This window comes from Chanos chanos, chromosome 7, assembly GCF_902362185.1.
Source record: "Chanos chanos chromosome 7, fChaCha1.1, whole genome shotgun sequence".
NCBI lineage: Eukaryota > Metazoa > Chordata > Actinopteri > Gonorynchiformes > Chanidae > Chanos > Chanos chanos.
Window position 1 is genome coordinate 18,293,456 of NC_044501.1, and position 14,678 is coordinate 18,308,133.

The 14,678-nt window shown below is 38.0% G+C and overlaps 1 protein-coding gene across 1 annotated transcript; it reads left to right on the top strand.

Moving 5' to 3' along the window:
• Nucleotides 1–1,748: 1,748 nt before the first annotated feature.
• LOC115816061 (ecto-ADP-ribosyltransferase 5-like) lies at nt 1,749–2,786 on the top strand. Its single transcript, XM_030779032.1, has 2 exons — nt 1,749–1,844; nt 2,061–2,786. Exons 1-2 carry the CDS (start codon nt 1,788–1,790, stop codon nt 2,784–2,786), a joined length of 783 nt encoding a protein of 260 aa, XP_030634892.1. The 5' UTR covers nt 1,749–1,787.
• Nucleotides 2,787–14,678: the final 11,892 nt, after the last annotated feature.

The window sequence follows — 14,678 nt, forward strand, 5'->3', positions numbered from 1 at the left end:
CTTTGATGGCAGAGGTTGACATTCAGTGAATACTGCGGCAGAAACAGACAGGACAACGGCTTATTTCAAAGATACTATTTATTAATATAATCAATACTACTTGGCAAACTAATACTGATATGGTACGATCAATAATCAGCAGCAAATAGAATGATCAAAGTGTAAATGGTAATATAATGGCGATGAGTCTATGTACAAGTATTCAGTGTAGGACTGAATGAGTGTTAGAGCAGAGATGCGTGCGTGCGTGTGTGTGTGTGTGTGAGAGAGAGAGAGAGAGCGTGCGTGTATGTGGGCGTGTGCCCAGCTGTGCACTGAAGAGAGAGGGAGGGGCGAGGGAGAGAAGCTGTGCACAGGCGCAATTACTGTTACAGTTATTGATGCAGTTACAGAAAACACAGTCTTTACTCAAAAGGTATCAATATGCTAGCTAGCTGTTAGCTAGCAAATAGAAAGCCATCCAGCTAGCTGCTAGGGGGGGGGTGATGATGATGATGATGATGCATTCCCCTCCTAACTTAAGTGGAAATTTAAGTGTATGTCATTTTTGGTTCCTGTCTTGCACATGTAAGGCAACCATCAGGTTGACAATGCAATGTGCAACTGCATCTGTACTTAACTGTCGCAATATATAGCCAGCTAGTCTTTAATAAGACAAATAACTGCTAGCATAATAACATGGCAAGATGCCCTTATTTCTTTCCATTCAAGTTTTGGTGGCGTTACGGCTTTCTTAAGGTCTCTTGGCTGTTGCTGTGGTGTTAATGGTAATGAATGATAATGCACATGACAATCGATTGGTGGCATGCAAGAGGGCGGGACCTAAAGGACAAAGGTCAAAGCAATGCAAATGCACACACAATGAAGGGCAATTGTGGACAGCAAAAGCCAAATCCCGGACATTTTTGGCAATTTAGAAATCCCGGCCAGACATATTTTTTAGGTCCGAAAAGGAGGAAATGTCTGGGGAAAAGAGGACATATGGTCACAGCAGCAGCAACTAAAACATATCATTACGGGATTTTGAAAAAGCTGATTCTGAAATTAACTAGGATATGAGAAATGCACAGCAGAAGAACCTTGAGGTTTGTTACCTGTGGTCTCAGAGATATATAAAAGCTCTAAAGCAACTCAGCAAGTCTGACCACACCACATGAAGATCAAAGTCTGTCACTTCCCCTGTGCATATTTATAAAACTAGAGACTAAGTGATATGTTCACAGACCACCTTCCTGGTTACAGTTGTCGATGAACAAGAGTTGACTTCCACTGAAATAAGTAATTTTATTTCATTCTTATTTAACCAGGTCAGTTGCATCACTTATCAGCATCTCTTTTTCAAGATACACCTGACTAAGGAGGAGGAAGAAATTCAAAGCATGAAACAATGATGAACCAATACATCCATCAAATTTGAAATCTTACATTAAATATTTTCTCCGTTGAGATTTAGAAACTAGAGAGCAACCATCAGTGTTAATGCATCAATTCACAATGAAACAGTGCCCTGGCTATGCTCCACTCCAGGTTGCTGACCCTTACCATAAAATCAAATACTTAGACTTATTAGACTTTGTCAATATCAAGTTAGATTTATCTACATCAATGACACATTATGGACTATAAAACTGAGACTGTAAAGTGTACAATATACACACAGCAGGGCTCTCCCTTCCATAAATTTGTGTTGCCCATTTGGTATGACTAAAGCTTATCTGGATATAATTATGCGAATTTTTTTCTTTTTCATCTCTTGTCCATACTGAAGGCACAGAGGACAGAAGGAAATGAAGATGACAATTTGGATGCTCTTCATGTTTACGGTTACACTGGCCACAAAACAGGTAGTCTCTCATTGTGCTTGTGTGTGAAAAGACCTAAGAAGATTGAAAAATAGACAAACATTCATCTGTATTACTCAATCCAGTGAGTTTAATGTAATAATAAGGGGAAAAAAACTATATTCAAAGATTGTTTGTTTGTTACTTTGATTCACGCATGTTTTTACTTGTAAAATCCCTTTAAAAATATCTCATTTTGTTCTGCTCTTGTTTCCATAGCACCTTAGATCATTCCTCATCGAAGCTGATCCTTTAGACATGGCCAATGATTCTGTTGATGATGCTTACATGGACTGCGCTGAGAAGATGTCAGAATTGGTGAAAAAGCAATACCTTAAACAGGAGAGGAATGCTAATGCAAATTTTAGTAAAGCCTGGCGTTTCGCAGAGAAAAAGGCCAAATCAGAAGATGGTCTTGAGAAAGAGCATGCAGTTGCTATATGGATCTACACGAGCGAAAATCCCAAAATTTATGCTGATTTCAACAAGGCTGTCGGCAATGGCAGCAAAAGCTACAAGAATGGGAAATTTCAGTACCACTCCCTTCATTTTCTACTGACCACAGCCATTCAGCGTCTCAAAGCAAAGCAAAAACCTGGGATGAGAACATACCGGCGAACCAGGGACAGTTATGACAATGTTGCCATAGGGACAACAATTCGCTTTAACAGATTTGCCTCAACCTCTCTGGACTACAAGGGAACAGAAATGTTTGGTGAAAAGACTTGTTTTGAAATTTATACCCACTGTGGAGCTGACATAACAAAGTTCTCTGCACTTAAAAGAGAAAAAGAGGTTCTGATACCACCATATGAAAAATTCAAAGTGACATCTGTTCAGATGAAAAAAAGGAGGCCTGATCTGTGGTGTGATGTTGTTTATACTCTAAAGGGTGACGGTATCCAAAGCAATCTGGACTGTGCTTTGTTTCACAAAGTTAACTGATCTTCTATATAAGACATTCATGCAGCTTTGCTTGTCTGACTCTGTACCTCACAAAAATATCAGTATTGATGATATTTTACTGAGAGATTTGCTTCAGAGCTTAATAATTACATATCATTCACACTGCTATGTTTGAATGCTTCTGTAACCTCCACACAGCCGCCAAATGTCTCCCTTGTTGATTGAACTTGCTTAAAAATAAATAAATAAATAAATAAATAAAGACCAGTACTGAAGAAAGATTTCCTCCTTTCCTCACTTTGATTTCAGGTTCACTGCGATATATTACACACAACAACACATTGCTAAATGTTGAAATCCATTTGAGGCTTTTGAAGGCCAAGACAATTGCACTAAATTTGTGAGAGATTTCTTTGTATTTCTTTATTTTAGGTTCAGTATGCATTCTTAACTGAACTCATAACTGGGAACTGGAAACTCTACCAAATTTCCATCAGTCTGTAAATAGTTTAAAGTACCTGTATTTCTTGACAATGTTGAAATCCTTAAAACCGTTCACAAATATAACACATTTATCAGATTATCACAGGTTAGGAATAAGAAAGAAAGAAATGGCAGCTAGAACAGTGTTATAACACAGTAGAATGACAGACACCTACCAGGATTTGAACTCTAGGAGGTGATGAAGCCTCCATTTTCGGACCCTCGTTTGTGTACACATAACGACAGGTAATTTACTTTTCATTCGAATATGAGGCCAAAGAAGAAACAAAGAACATAGACTCATACAGTGAATGTCTAAAAATTAATTTATGCATTGTCAGCATAACATTGAGAATCCTGTGAATGCGCAAACGAGCCCCGTGATCACTGAGAACAGAGCTGCTTTCTGTTCTAATGCTGAGCAGCATTAAAGTTTTGTGGTTTGTGATGTTATCAAAGCAGCCACTGATAACGCGTTACCACATGAAATACTTCGCCCATTTTCAAACATATTATACCCATACCACAAACCACACAAGGAGTACTAGGAAAGTGTGCTGATTTCCAGGAGGGTACTTGACAAAGCAAGGCTTCTCAGATAGCCAGACCATTTTGTAGATTTACCACTGAAAGCTATATTTGTTATTTCTAACAATAAACACTCCATGTAACATAACAAGTTTGATGTGGTTCTAAGGTTGAGAATTTCCATGCCTGTGTTTCAGGCATGTTCACTGTGTCCCAGGGTTAGTACTAGAGATTAGTGTCCTCTGTCTCTAGTGTCATCCGTCTTCCCTGGGTACCCTAGTGTAAAATACCAAACATCATGTACAGAAAAGAAAAAATAGACAGAAAGCAAAACTATCAGCAGGATTGTTGAAAGATCATCAAATTCCCCATAATATGGGATGGGAGTTAGGATGTGTTGCCAGGTTTGGGAATTCTAAACAGCTTTTGGCCATCAGATGGTGTCACTGAAGACTTTTGTTAGCCATTTAGTTAATGTGTTTCACCTGTGTCTTGTTTGATCTGTTTATTTATGTTGCCCTTACTGTGTCTGTCCTTGTTCAGTCTTTGTCCATTGAACCTCCTGTGAGTAAGTCCTCTGCTGTTCTGAGACATTACCTTTTGCCTTGTTTTGTGCCTTTTTGAGAACTGTTTTTTGTATCCTTATTTTTTTTTGTATGTCGTAGGGTTACTTTTGAGTGTCTTGCCTATTTTGGCTTTCTCAAACTTTTTCTCTGTTTCAACTTTTTCAACTTTGGATTTCATTAAAACTTAAAACTGACTCCCTGTGCCAGCCTCTACTTCTGGGTTTTTCAGTATCTGAGGATGGCTCATTCAGTAGAGCCTTTCACCCTTGGTTCCAAATGCCAGGATTCAAATCCCATCCTGCATCTGAGATATGTGGTATGCAAGATACACAACATCATGTACGGTAAAAGTAAATAAAATAACATTCAGTCAAAGAGAAAAACTATCTGACTGTTGAAAGGTCAGCAAAGTCAAAGAGATTAGAGAATGGGAGTCTGAATGTGTGGTATGCAGGATGCAGTTGCCTTCAAATAACTCCAATTTGGCATCTCAACAACTATACCTATTGTACATGAAAATTTCTGGTGTGTCCTACAATCAAACAGTTGTTCCATCCTGCAATCAATGAAACATTATATGTACAATGCAAATCTATTAGAAAACTGCTTTGCTCTAATACTTGCACATTTTGTTAAAATAGTTCACATAAATTTAAAACAAATGCTTAATTTCATCAGTTTTACCATGAAGATTTCTTTTATGGAGCCCCTGATGTTTCTTCACTGCTCCTTAGTGACAAAAACTCCACACAGTCTGATATTTGTTCAGGGGTTTTCCCACAAAGATGACACATGTGGGGCTTCACTATAGTTTGGGACTTCTCATGGTATGTCATGTGGTTCAGACTTGAGAAGGACTTTACGCACACAGAACAAATGTAAGATTGGAGCTGTCATTATTTGCATCTGTTAGAAAAGTAGAAGACTGGACATAGAATAGACTGTACTGAGTGATTATCATTAGAACTTAGGCCTGTGTGTGTGTGGATGAATGCAACGAATATGACTGTTAGCAAAACATATTTTGAAACACACAAACATGTTTCTTAACCATGTAACCCACTGAAAATAAGAGAGTATAATGTGCATTAGAAATCTTTACCTATCTACATTTACCAATCTTTAATTTACCAGACCCAAGGTGCCTGAACAAAGGAAAGTCCTTCAACTTTCAGGATTAATACCTTGAACAGGTTATAGGCTTCACAGACTAAAGGAGATTCTGGACACATGTGTAGATTAGCTCAGAATTTATCAGAACGAAATAGTACGAAACAAAAGACCTCTTGGAAATTTTTGGACCGCTTGGAAGGGCTCACTTTGGGTTCACACAACACACTGACAACAAAATTCCAGACAACTGAACAAGAGAAAAACTCAGAGTATTTATACAAAAACAGAATAGGACCACACTGACAAACACAGATGTAATTAATGACTGACTAACATGGTTAACTAAGGAACAGGGAAGTGTATAAACAAACCAGACAGAATGACCAGCAGAGGGAGAGAGGGAGAGGACCACGGAGTGACAGTAGGCAAAAGGAGTTTGAAAGACTGTGTGATTGTGTTAAGAGAAGTCTATGGTCCATGAGAAGAGAATTTGCTTCCTTCTCTATGACAAAAAAGGCAACTCAGCTGACTACCTGGAAACTGGTTTCCCTCAACTGATGGTTATAAGGATGTCTAATGACCCCTGAGGAAGTCTATGAGAATTTTATTATTGATTTTTTTTTGTTTGATTGTTTTCAAAATTGCACGAAAATGTCCCAAAATATTGAGTGTAATATCTTATGTTCATCAATAGAAAAACTTATTAGCATATCTGGCCAGATATTCCCACACTGCCTATTAAAGATTTTGCGCGCATTGCATTTTTCACTCTGTATTTTGAGTAGTGCATTTATAACACAGTGTTTTTGCCATTTTTACATCTGATGAAGCTGACATGCGTACTTGCATCATGCATGGGGCAGTTGCTGTGAACAGTTCGCAAAGATTCTGAAAATGTTTCACACTGTAAAGTCATGACACATGACAAAACCACATTTATTGTATGTTTTGTATACAAGTCCTCAATTGTTCAGACTGTCACCGAAAGCAACAGACAGTCAATGAATCAGCTTTTGATCTGATATCACATTGCATTATGTCTGCGGTTCTGGAGTACTATGAGAGCAGTGAGTCAGTTCTGACTGGTCAGATCACTGTGTAGAAGCTGATGGCTTATATCTCAAAGGAGACCTTTTTTTACAACTAAACCAGCAGGAGGACTTATGTGCCTGGTACGCTGACCTTTCTGTTGATACCTAAAAGAGACAAACACTGAAAAATTACAGGAAACTTTATAGCAGCTGAGTTCCACTGAAAATTTTTGTTCACTTTATTCTTGCTTTTTACAGCTCACTGCCAGCCAGAAGTATGTTGTTGTATTTTTTTTTTTTTGGCCTGTGGACTTCCTGGCATTTTACCTCCACCTTCACCTCCACAACCATCACATCCTCTGTTTGCTTGTCTGTGTATTGGAAGATATCTGGATGGAGACAACTGTGAGCAATATCAAGGAAAGATATCCCTCTTTGATTTGAACTGACCTTCATTGGGAGATGCCAGCCACTAGATCCCCAAAACAGTGTCTTAAAATATTATCAGATGATGCATGACAATGAGCACTTCTCACAGACATAGAAGAGGAGACTTATGGACAATCATCTGTTATAACAAGAGAGTGGTGGAAGATGAGTGGAAAAAAAAGACAAAGTTGTGGTCTGACATTTGAAGAGATGTCACCAAACATAAATTCAGAAATGACTCATGACATGATCTGGCCTGAAGTGGTTTGGTCACCACGTGCAGTTTAAGTTGCAGCATTTGCTGGGTTACACTGGGGTCTATCTTTCCTGAGCTGCACTTCTCTAGTATTTCCTTCTTCAGTTCATTCTTGTTCATGCAGTAAACTTGACTGGTTAGTTGCATGAACAAGAGCTTCTTTCTTCTTTCTTTCCACTTGTTTTTTGCTGTCATAGTAACCACGTTATATAATTTAGAAGATGCATTAGATGTGTGACCCATATACATAACTATTTGCCATAGACATATGTGCTTTTCTCATAAAATATTTCACATCTGAGGGGAGTATACTTCATTAATGCTTAAGCCTGATTGTTTTGCACAGAAACACTTTTCATTGTGAGAGGGTGAAGGTCCATGTTTCTTAACATACCATCGGTAAGCATTATGAATTCATAGGTTAGTATCAGACATGTATCCTTTGAGAAGCTGATTGTAAAGACCAAGTAGAGGAAGTGTTACTTGTTTCACAGCAAATGCACAAAGTTATGACCGTCATGTCCATTTTCATTTGATGTCAGTCAAATGTTTTGATCTTGAGTTATGTATGACTTTGTGCCAGCCATTTTAGAAGTTACTCCAAAACTTCACTTCACTGACAAATAGGGTTATTATAGTTAACGAAAACTAAAGGCCAATTTATACTTCTGCGCATACCCTACGCTGTAACCTGACGTGCACCTCCTCAGAAATGTAACTATGCATCGTTACAACATGAGTCAAGCAGACCACAACAACTGAGATTGGTCCGCTTGGAAGCATCACCCTCCCTCATGCTCAATGGTCGTGCACACCATCTCCTCCAATGTCTTGGAGAAATATTACTCTCCTTTAAGATAACCATTGTAGCAACCATGATAAACAATGTAAACAATAATGTACTCATTATTATAGGGGTGAATCAATGTAATCGTTTATATTAACAGTTATAATTATACAATCCTTTGTGTTGTGAGAAACGACAAGTTCTCTTTGTTCAAAAAGAGGCCGGTGTGGCCCTTTAGGGGACTGCATGTGACATAAGGACGGCGCCTCTGCCAGAGTGTTGTGGTCAGTCATAATATATAGAGAGGGTGAAACATTCCAGGTTTCATGATATATCTTACTCCACTACTTAGCAGGGCAGTAAATGTTGGTGACGACGTATGCTAAAGGTAAAGGAAATAAACAATAATAAAGTAACATAAACCAGCGATGAGAGGGGTCTGTGAAGATGGGCTGGCAGAGGCGCCCCACATACAAGGAGACAAGGTAATGTGTATCTTTTTTTTTGAGAAAACGTGTATAAAAACCGGTGCTTTGTGAGAAGGCGTCAGTCACTCCCCGGGACCTGACTCAGTTTGTTGTATGCTTTTTGAACTATACAATAAACTCACACTGCATCTGACTCAATGTTAGACTCCTATTGTTTTGTCTCAGAACAGGTATCGTGTGGCGTTGGGACTCAGTCTCATTTGGCCCAGGCTGAGAATTTCATCCACAAGTGGCAAAGAAATCTCACCGCAAACTAGCATTTTGGCGATGTAATTACAGAGCGACGTAGACACACCAGCATAGAAGTGTAAATGCTCATAACGGCGTAAGCCAATTGCGTATAAATCTGCCTTAAGACTAAAACTAAAACTAGCAGTAAGAAATTAATTTGCTAACTGAAATAAAAATAAAAAGGACAGTTTTCAAAAACATGAGAACTAAATAAAAACTACAATGAACAATGCAAAAGAAACTAAAACAAAATAGAATTGCAGGTAAAATCAGCAATTCGGAGCGAATCCGGCGAAGCAAACGAAATTGAAATGGCGATTCTCCAACTTTATGCAAATGAGAACTACCCGAGAACCAGTCAATTCAGCATGTGACAAAAGCACAAGACTGCCCAGCTACTTATATTCATTCGACAGATTAACGGCAATTAAGAAGATGGAGGGTGACGTACAAGTTGATACTGCATTTAAGTGGATTGTTTTATGAAAGTAAACCTTTTTATTGTAACCTCAGAGTACACCAGATTGAAATGAACCCGTAAAAAATGTCTGGCCTACGAGTAGGCTGGCATACAGGCTACTATAAAGTAATCTGTCATGTGTATCAAATTCATATCATTTAACATAACAGCACTATGCGTTTCATGTTTCATTTCAGTCATCCAATGTGTGGCTCTAGGCTTACTTTATGAAAGTAAATATGGCCCTCTGGAAAAAAATGTTGCCCATTCCTGGTTCATGGTGTACAAGAATAAAAGTTAACGGCTTTACACAATATGGTACCTTTAATAAACAATGGTTTAGTAAATCATGTTTGATGTCATACATTCTTTCATCCCACCTTTTTCATTTTCTATAACTCAAGGCCTTCCTCATAATATCCGAGAAACTAAAACCAGTCAACTACTTATGCACTCTTAAAACTAATTAGAACTAAACTGAAATCAAAAACCAAACTTAAAGACTAAATAAAAATAAAAACTAATAAAAAATGTAAAAATTATAATAACCCTGCTAACAAAGGGCCCTCTCAAAAAGACATTTTTTCTGGAATTCAGTGACCAAAGTTGGACAGTATTGATGAGAATTAGAAATTTAGGAGATTAATTGAATCAAATGAAATCTTATATGAAGTGTTTGCTTGGGATTTAAAAGCTCTTTTCCGATACCTCCCAATCTCTGAAGACAGACTGAAGATGGCTGTCATGACTATCTGGAGTTTACACAGGACACTCAGAAGAGATAAATGCAACAGAACAACAAAAATGAAGAAAAACTGTTCATGACCAAAGTAAATCAGAGAAAATCTGAGGCCTCTTCAGACAAAAAAATGAACACTATTAAGTTTATAAACACTTATTGTCATATGGATGTTGTCATATATAAAGATTTAGATAACTACATAATTACAATAACTCCATAATAAAATTTTGAGTTTGATTCCCAGTGGACTGCCACATGTATCCTTGTGCGGTTAGGATAGGGCCTGTTGTGAGTTTATTTGGGACACATGTGGGAACACCTTATACCTTATTAGCACACTTGACACTTCACATTTAAACCTAAATAAATTTGATTTCATGAATGTATGATAAAAAAAATCTACCATGAATGTTTAGATGAGAGATTACTCTTCAATTAAATACAGACTGTACTGGAAAGCAATCCACATTCTTGCATTATTCACAACACATGTAAAATCTAAATTTGGGTGGGCTTAATGGGACCACTTCCCCTAGTTTATGGGAAATGTATCACAGAAGAACACTGTGGTTCGTTACCTGTGGTCATAGAATGCTATGCAAACTCAGAAGTGACTCTGCAAGTTTGCCATTTCCTTGGTGCACATTAATAAAAACAAGAGACTGAGTGATACTCTCACAGACCACCTAGCTTGGGGACAGCTGTTGATGAGCAAAAGTTGATGTTTACTGATGTAAGTAATTTTACTTAATCTTTAGTTTACTCGCTCATCGGATTGTGATTCAGAATCACTTTTTCAGGAGAGACCTGACCAAGTAGGCCAAAACAATTCAAAGTATCATACAACGGTGAAATCTTTAGTTTTAACGTAGAGGCTTGGGACTGTACCGTGTACAAGCTAGACACAGCAGTTCTCTCTCTTTCATACATTAGTATTAGTCATTTGGTGTGAGTAGCCTGACTTTTTAATCATTTTAATATTTCCTCTTTTTTTGTTTGTTGCCATAAGACACAGAGGACAAGACAGAGAGAAGATGGTAATATGGTTGTTCTTCATGTTTTCAGCTACACTGGCCACAGTACAGGTAGTACTATTTTTGTACAAGGCCATATCAATACTATTATATGCTGCTCTTCCTTTACACATTAATAATACAATGTCCCAAACAACTGACAAAATGTTATTTAAATATCTGTGGAAAAACAGGACATGTTATGAAAGAAAGAATGAAAGAAAAGGAGAGAAAAGAAGAGAAGAGAAGAGAAAAAATCAGTTATAGTGAATACTAAGGCATTTAGAGGTGTGAATTTTCTTTGGCTCAGATAATGTCTTAACTCCCCACCCCCCACATACCAATTTAGAATCTACAATCCTACATCATGTTTTCTCCAAATTAGAATGCCTTAAATTTCTTTTTATGTGAAATTATATTATCAGTGAAATACCCATCAACCTGTATACTTATAAACAGGTGCTTTTAGCCTGGTTTTACAAGCACAACTGTTACGTCCCCGGTGGAGTGTGGTGTCTAGGGGTATGTAGGGGAACGTAGCATAAAGGACCCACCACCTGGGCTGGTTTTGGGACAGTGTGATGAGGGAGGAAAAACACGGACATGGGGAATTGATGTGAAAAAGAGTGCACAATATATTTAGAATATTCACAAAGTGTTATTTACAAAATATTTACAAACACAAACAGACACACACGAAGGGGGGAGAGGACGTAGACAGTGCCAAAGAAACGAAACTAGTAAAACAAAAACCACCCTAAACGACTACACCAGAAAACATACACTGAACTACAAAACAAAAAGGTGGCAGAGCCAAAGGAAACCTGACTACACTATCTAACTAGTAACCGAAATACAAAGGTGGCACCCGCCTCTAACCTATCCCTATACAACGCTAACACTACCACGGGGATCCCCTTTCTTACCTGTCCTCCCCGCGATAACCAAAACACCAAAGCCAGAGCGCAATCCACAAACAAAGTCAATAAACGAGAACAGAGGGTCGAACACGGAATGGCAAGTTTGTAACAATAGCAAAAATACACGAATGGCAAAAGGCAACGACGAGATCGAAATCTACAGCACAGCGCATCCAGTGTCGTTTAAATGTTGGCGCTCCGTGTCTGGTTGGCTGAACCGTGAGGGGCACTCCCTCCCTGTTTGGTCGAACCAGGGAGGCAGGGGCGGGGCACAACATCAGGCCAGATGGTATTGCCAGCCCGCCACAGCTGGGTACCTGTGGAAAGAGAGAGAGAGAGAGAGAGAGAGAGAGAGAGAGAGACAGACGCACACGAAACAGGACGCACAAATAAAACACACAGTGCGCCGCACGTAACAACAACTCTCAACATAAATATGTATTCTGAAATGATGAGGACATCTTCTATAAAAACAAATTGATTTTTTTGAAAGCTGGGTGAATGTTAGTGTGTTGGTGTGCCAACCCCTTTAATCAAATGGTCTTCTCATGGATTATGAAGAGGTCCTGTCAAAATACAGAAAATCAGTTACGAGCTGCTGCATCAGCTGTTCACAAAGTGTGTTGGAGATAAGTAACATTTTCAGCTAATTTATACTTGCTAAAATCTGAAAACTTAATCTGGCAATGTTCAGGGTTTTATACATGAAAGTGGTTGTAGACTGACAAATAAAGAAGTTAATTCTTACATATATGCATAAATTTTTTGGCTGCCCAAGTCCTGTATAACCAACAACAAAAAGTTGAAATAAATAATTAATGTCACTTCTGAATAAAATTGTGTATAAGCATGGTGTCAGTTTCCATTATAATGAAAACAATGTTTAGTTTTCCATATCTGCGATGCTTGTTGATAATGCTGTGTTAAATCCACTGATGTATCCTCAGTATTTTTAAGATGATAAATTAGATTTTCTGCAAAGTTCATAAACTAGGAACTAAACTAAAGAATGGTGTGACTGAAGTTCTGTTTATTGGCTCTGGAAAATATAATGGCTTTTAAAGCTTTTTTCTGCTCTTGCTTTCACAGTGCAGCTTCCGTTTAGACATGGCCAATGATTCTGTTGATGATGCCTATTTTGGTTGCACTGAGAAGATGTCAAAATTGGTGAAAACTAAATACCTTGAACAGGAGTTGAAAGCTAAAGGAAATTTTAGCGAAGGCTGGAAAGAGGCAAAGAAAAATGCCAAAAGAGGACATGGCCTTGAGAAAGAGCATGCAGCTGCCATATGGGTCTACACAAACGAAAATCCCAAAATTTATGCTGATTTCAACAAGGCTGTCAGCAATGGCAGCAAAAGCTACTTCTACAATAAAAGAGACTTTCGGTACCACTCCCTTCACTTTCTACTTACCACTGCTATTCAGCGTCTCAAAGCAAAGCAAAAACCTAGGATGAGAACATACCGGGGAACCAATGACACTTAGGACAATGTTGCCATAGGGACGACAATTCGATTTGACAGATTTGCCTCCAGCTCTCTCAACCAGAAGATAGCAGAAATGTTTGGTGAAAAGACTTGTTTTGAAATTTATACCCACTTTGGAGCTGACATTACAAAGTTCTCTGCACTTAAAAGCGAAAAAGAGGTTCTGATACCACCATATGAAAAATTCAAAGTGACATCTGTTCAGATGAAAAAAAGGAGGCCTGATCTGTGGTGTGATGTTGTTTATACTCTAAAGAGTGACGGTATCCAAAGCAATCTGGACTGTGCTTTGTTTCGCAAAGTTAACTGATCTTCTATATAAGACATTCATGCAGCTTTGCTTGTCTGACTCTGTACCTCACAAAAATATCAGTATTGATGATATTTTACTGAGAGATTTGCTTCAGAGCTTAATAATTACATATTCACACTGCTATGTTTGAATGCTTCTGTAACCTCCACACAGCCACCAAATGTCTCCCTTGTTGATTGAACTTGCTTAAAAATAAATAAATAAATAAAGACCAGTACTGAATAAAGATTTCGTCCTTTCCTCACTTTGATTTCAGGTTCACTGCGATATATTATGCACAACAACACATTGCTAAATGTTGAAATCCATTTGAGGCTTTTGAAGGTCAAGACAATTGCACTAAATTTGTGAGAGATTTCTTTGTGTTTCTTTATTTTAGGTTCAGTATGCATTCTTAACTGAACTCATAACTGGGAACTGGAAAGTCTACCAAACTGCCTACAAAATGCACTATCAAATATTTCCATGACTTTCCATCAGTCTGTAAATAGTTTAAAGTACATGTATTTCTTGGCAATGTTTAAATCCTTGAAATAGTTCACAAATTTGACATTTATAAGATGATCACAGGTTAGGAATAAGAAAGAAAGAAATAGCAGCTAGAACAATGTTATAACACAGTACAATAACAGACACCAGGATTTCAGCTCTAGGAGGTGCTGAAGCCTCCATGTTTGGCCCCTCATTTGTGTACACATAACGACGGGTCATTTACTTTTCACTTGAACATGAGGCCGAATTAGGAAGAAACAAAGAACATAGACTCATACAGTGAATGTCTAAAACTTAATTTATGCATTGTCAACATAACATTGAGAAGAACTAATTCAAATATAACATGTTTTTCATGGTCACTGATCTCATGGACTGAGTCATCAGTCAATGCATTTCAATCATTAATCTCTGTGAGATGTACTCTTCTATGCAGTGAGGAGTGATAGTGCTGCTGTAATACTTCATGTTGTACATGCCACATAGCAGCAAACTGCTTAAATGCCCTTCAATCATTAGTTGATAACTGAGGGTTGGATCTTTGTAACACACCAGCAAGACACCATTATTACAGTATGGGCTGGAAAAA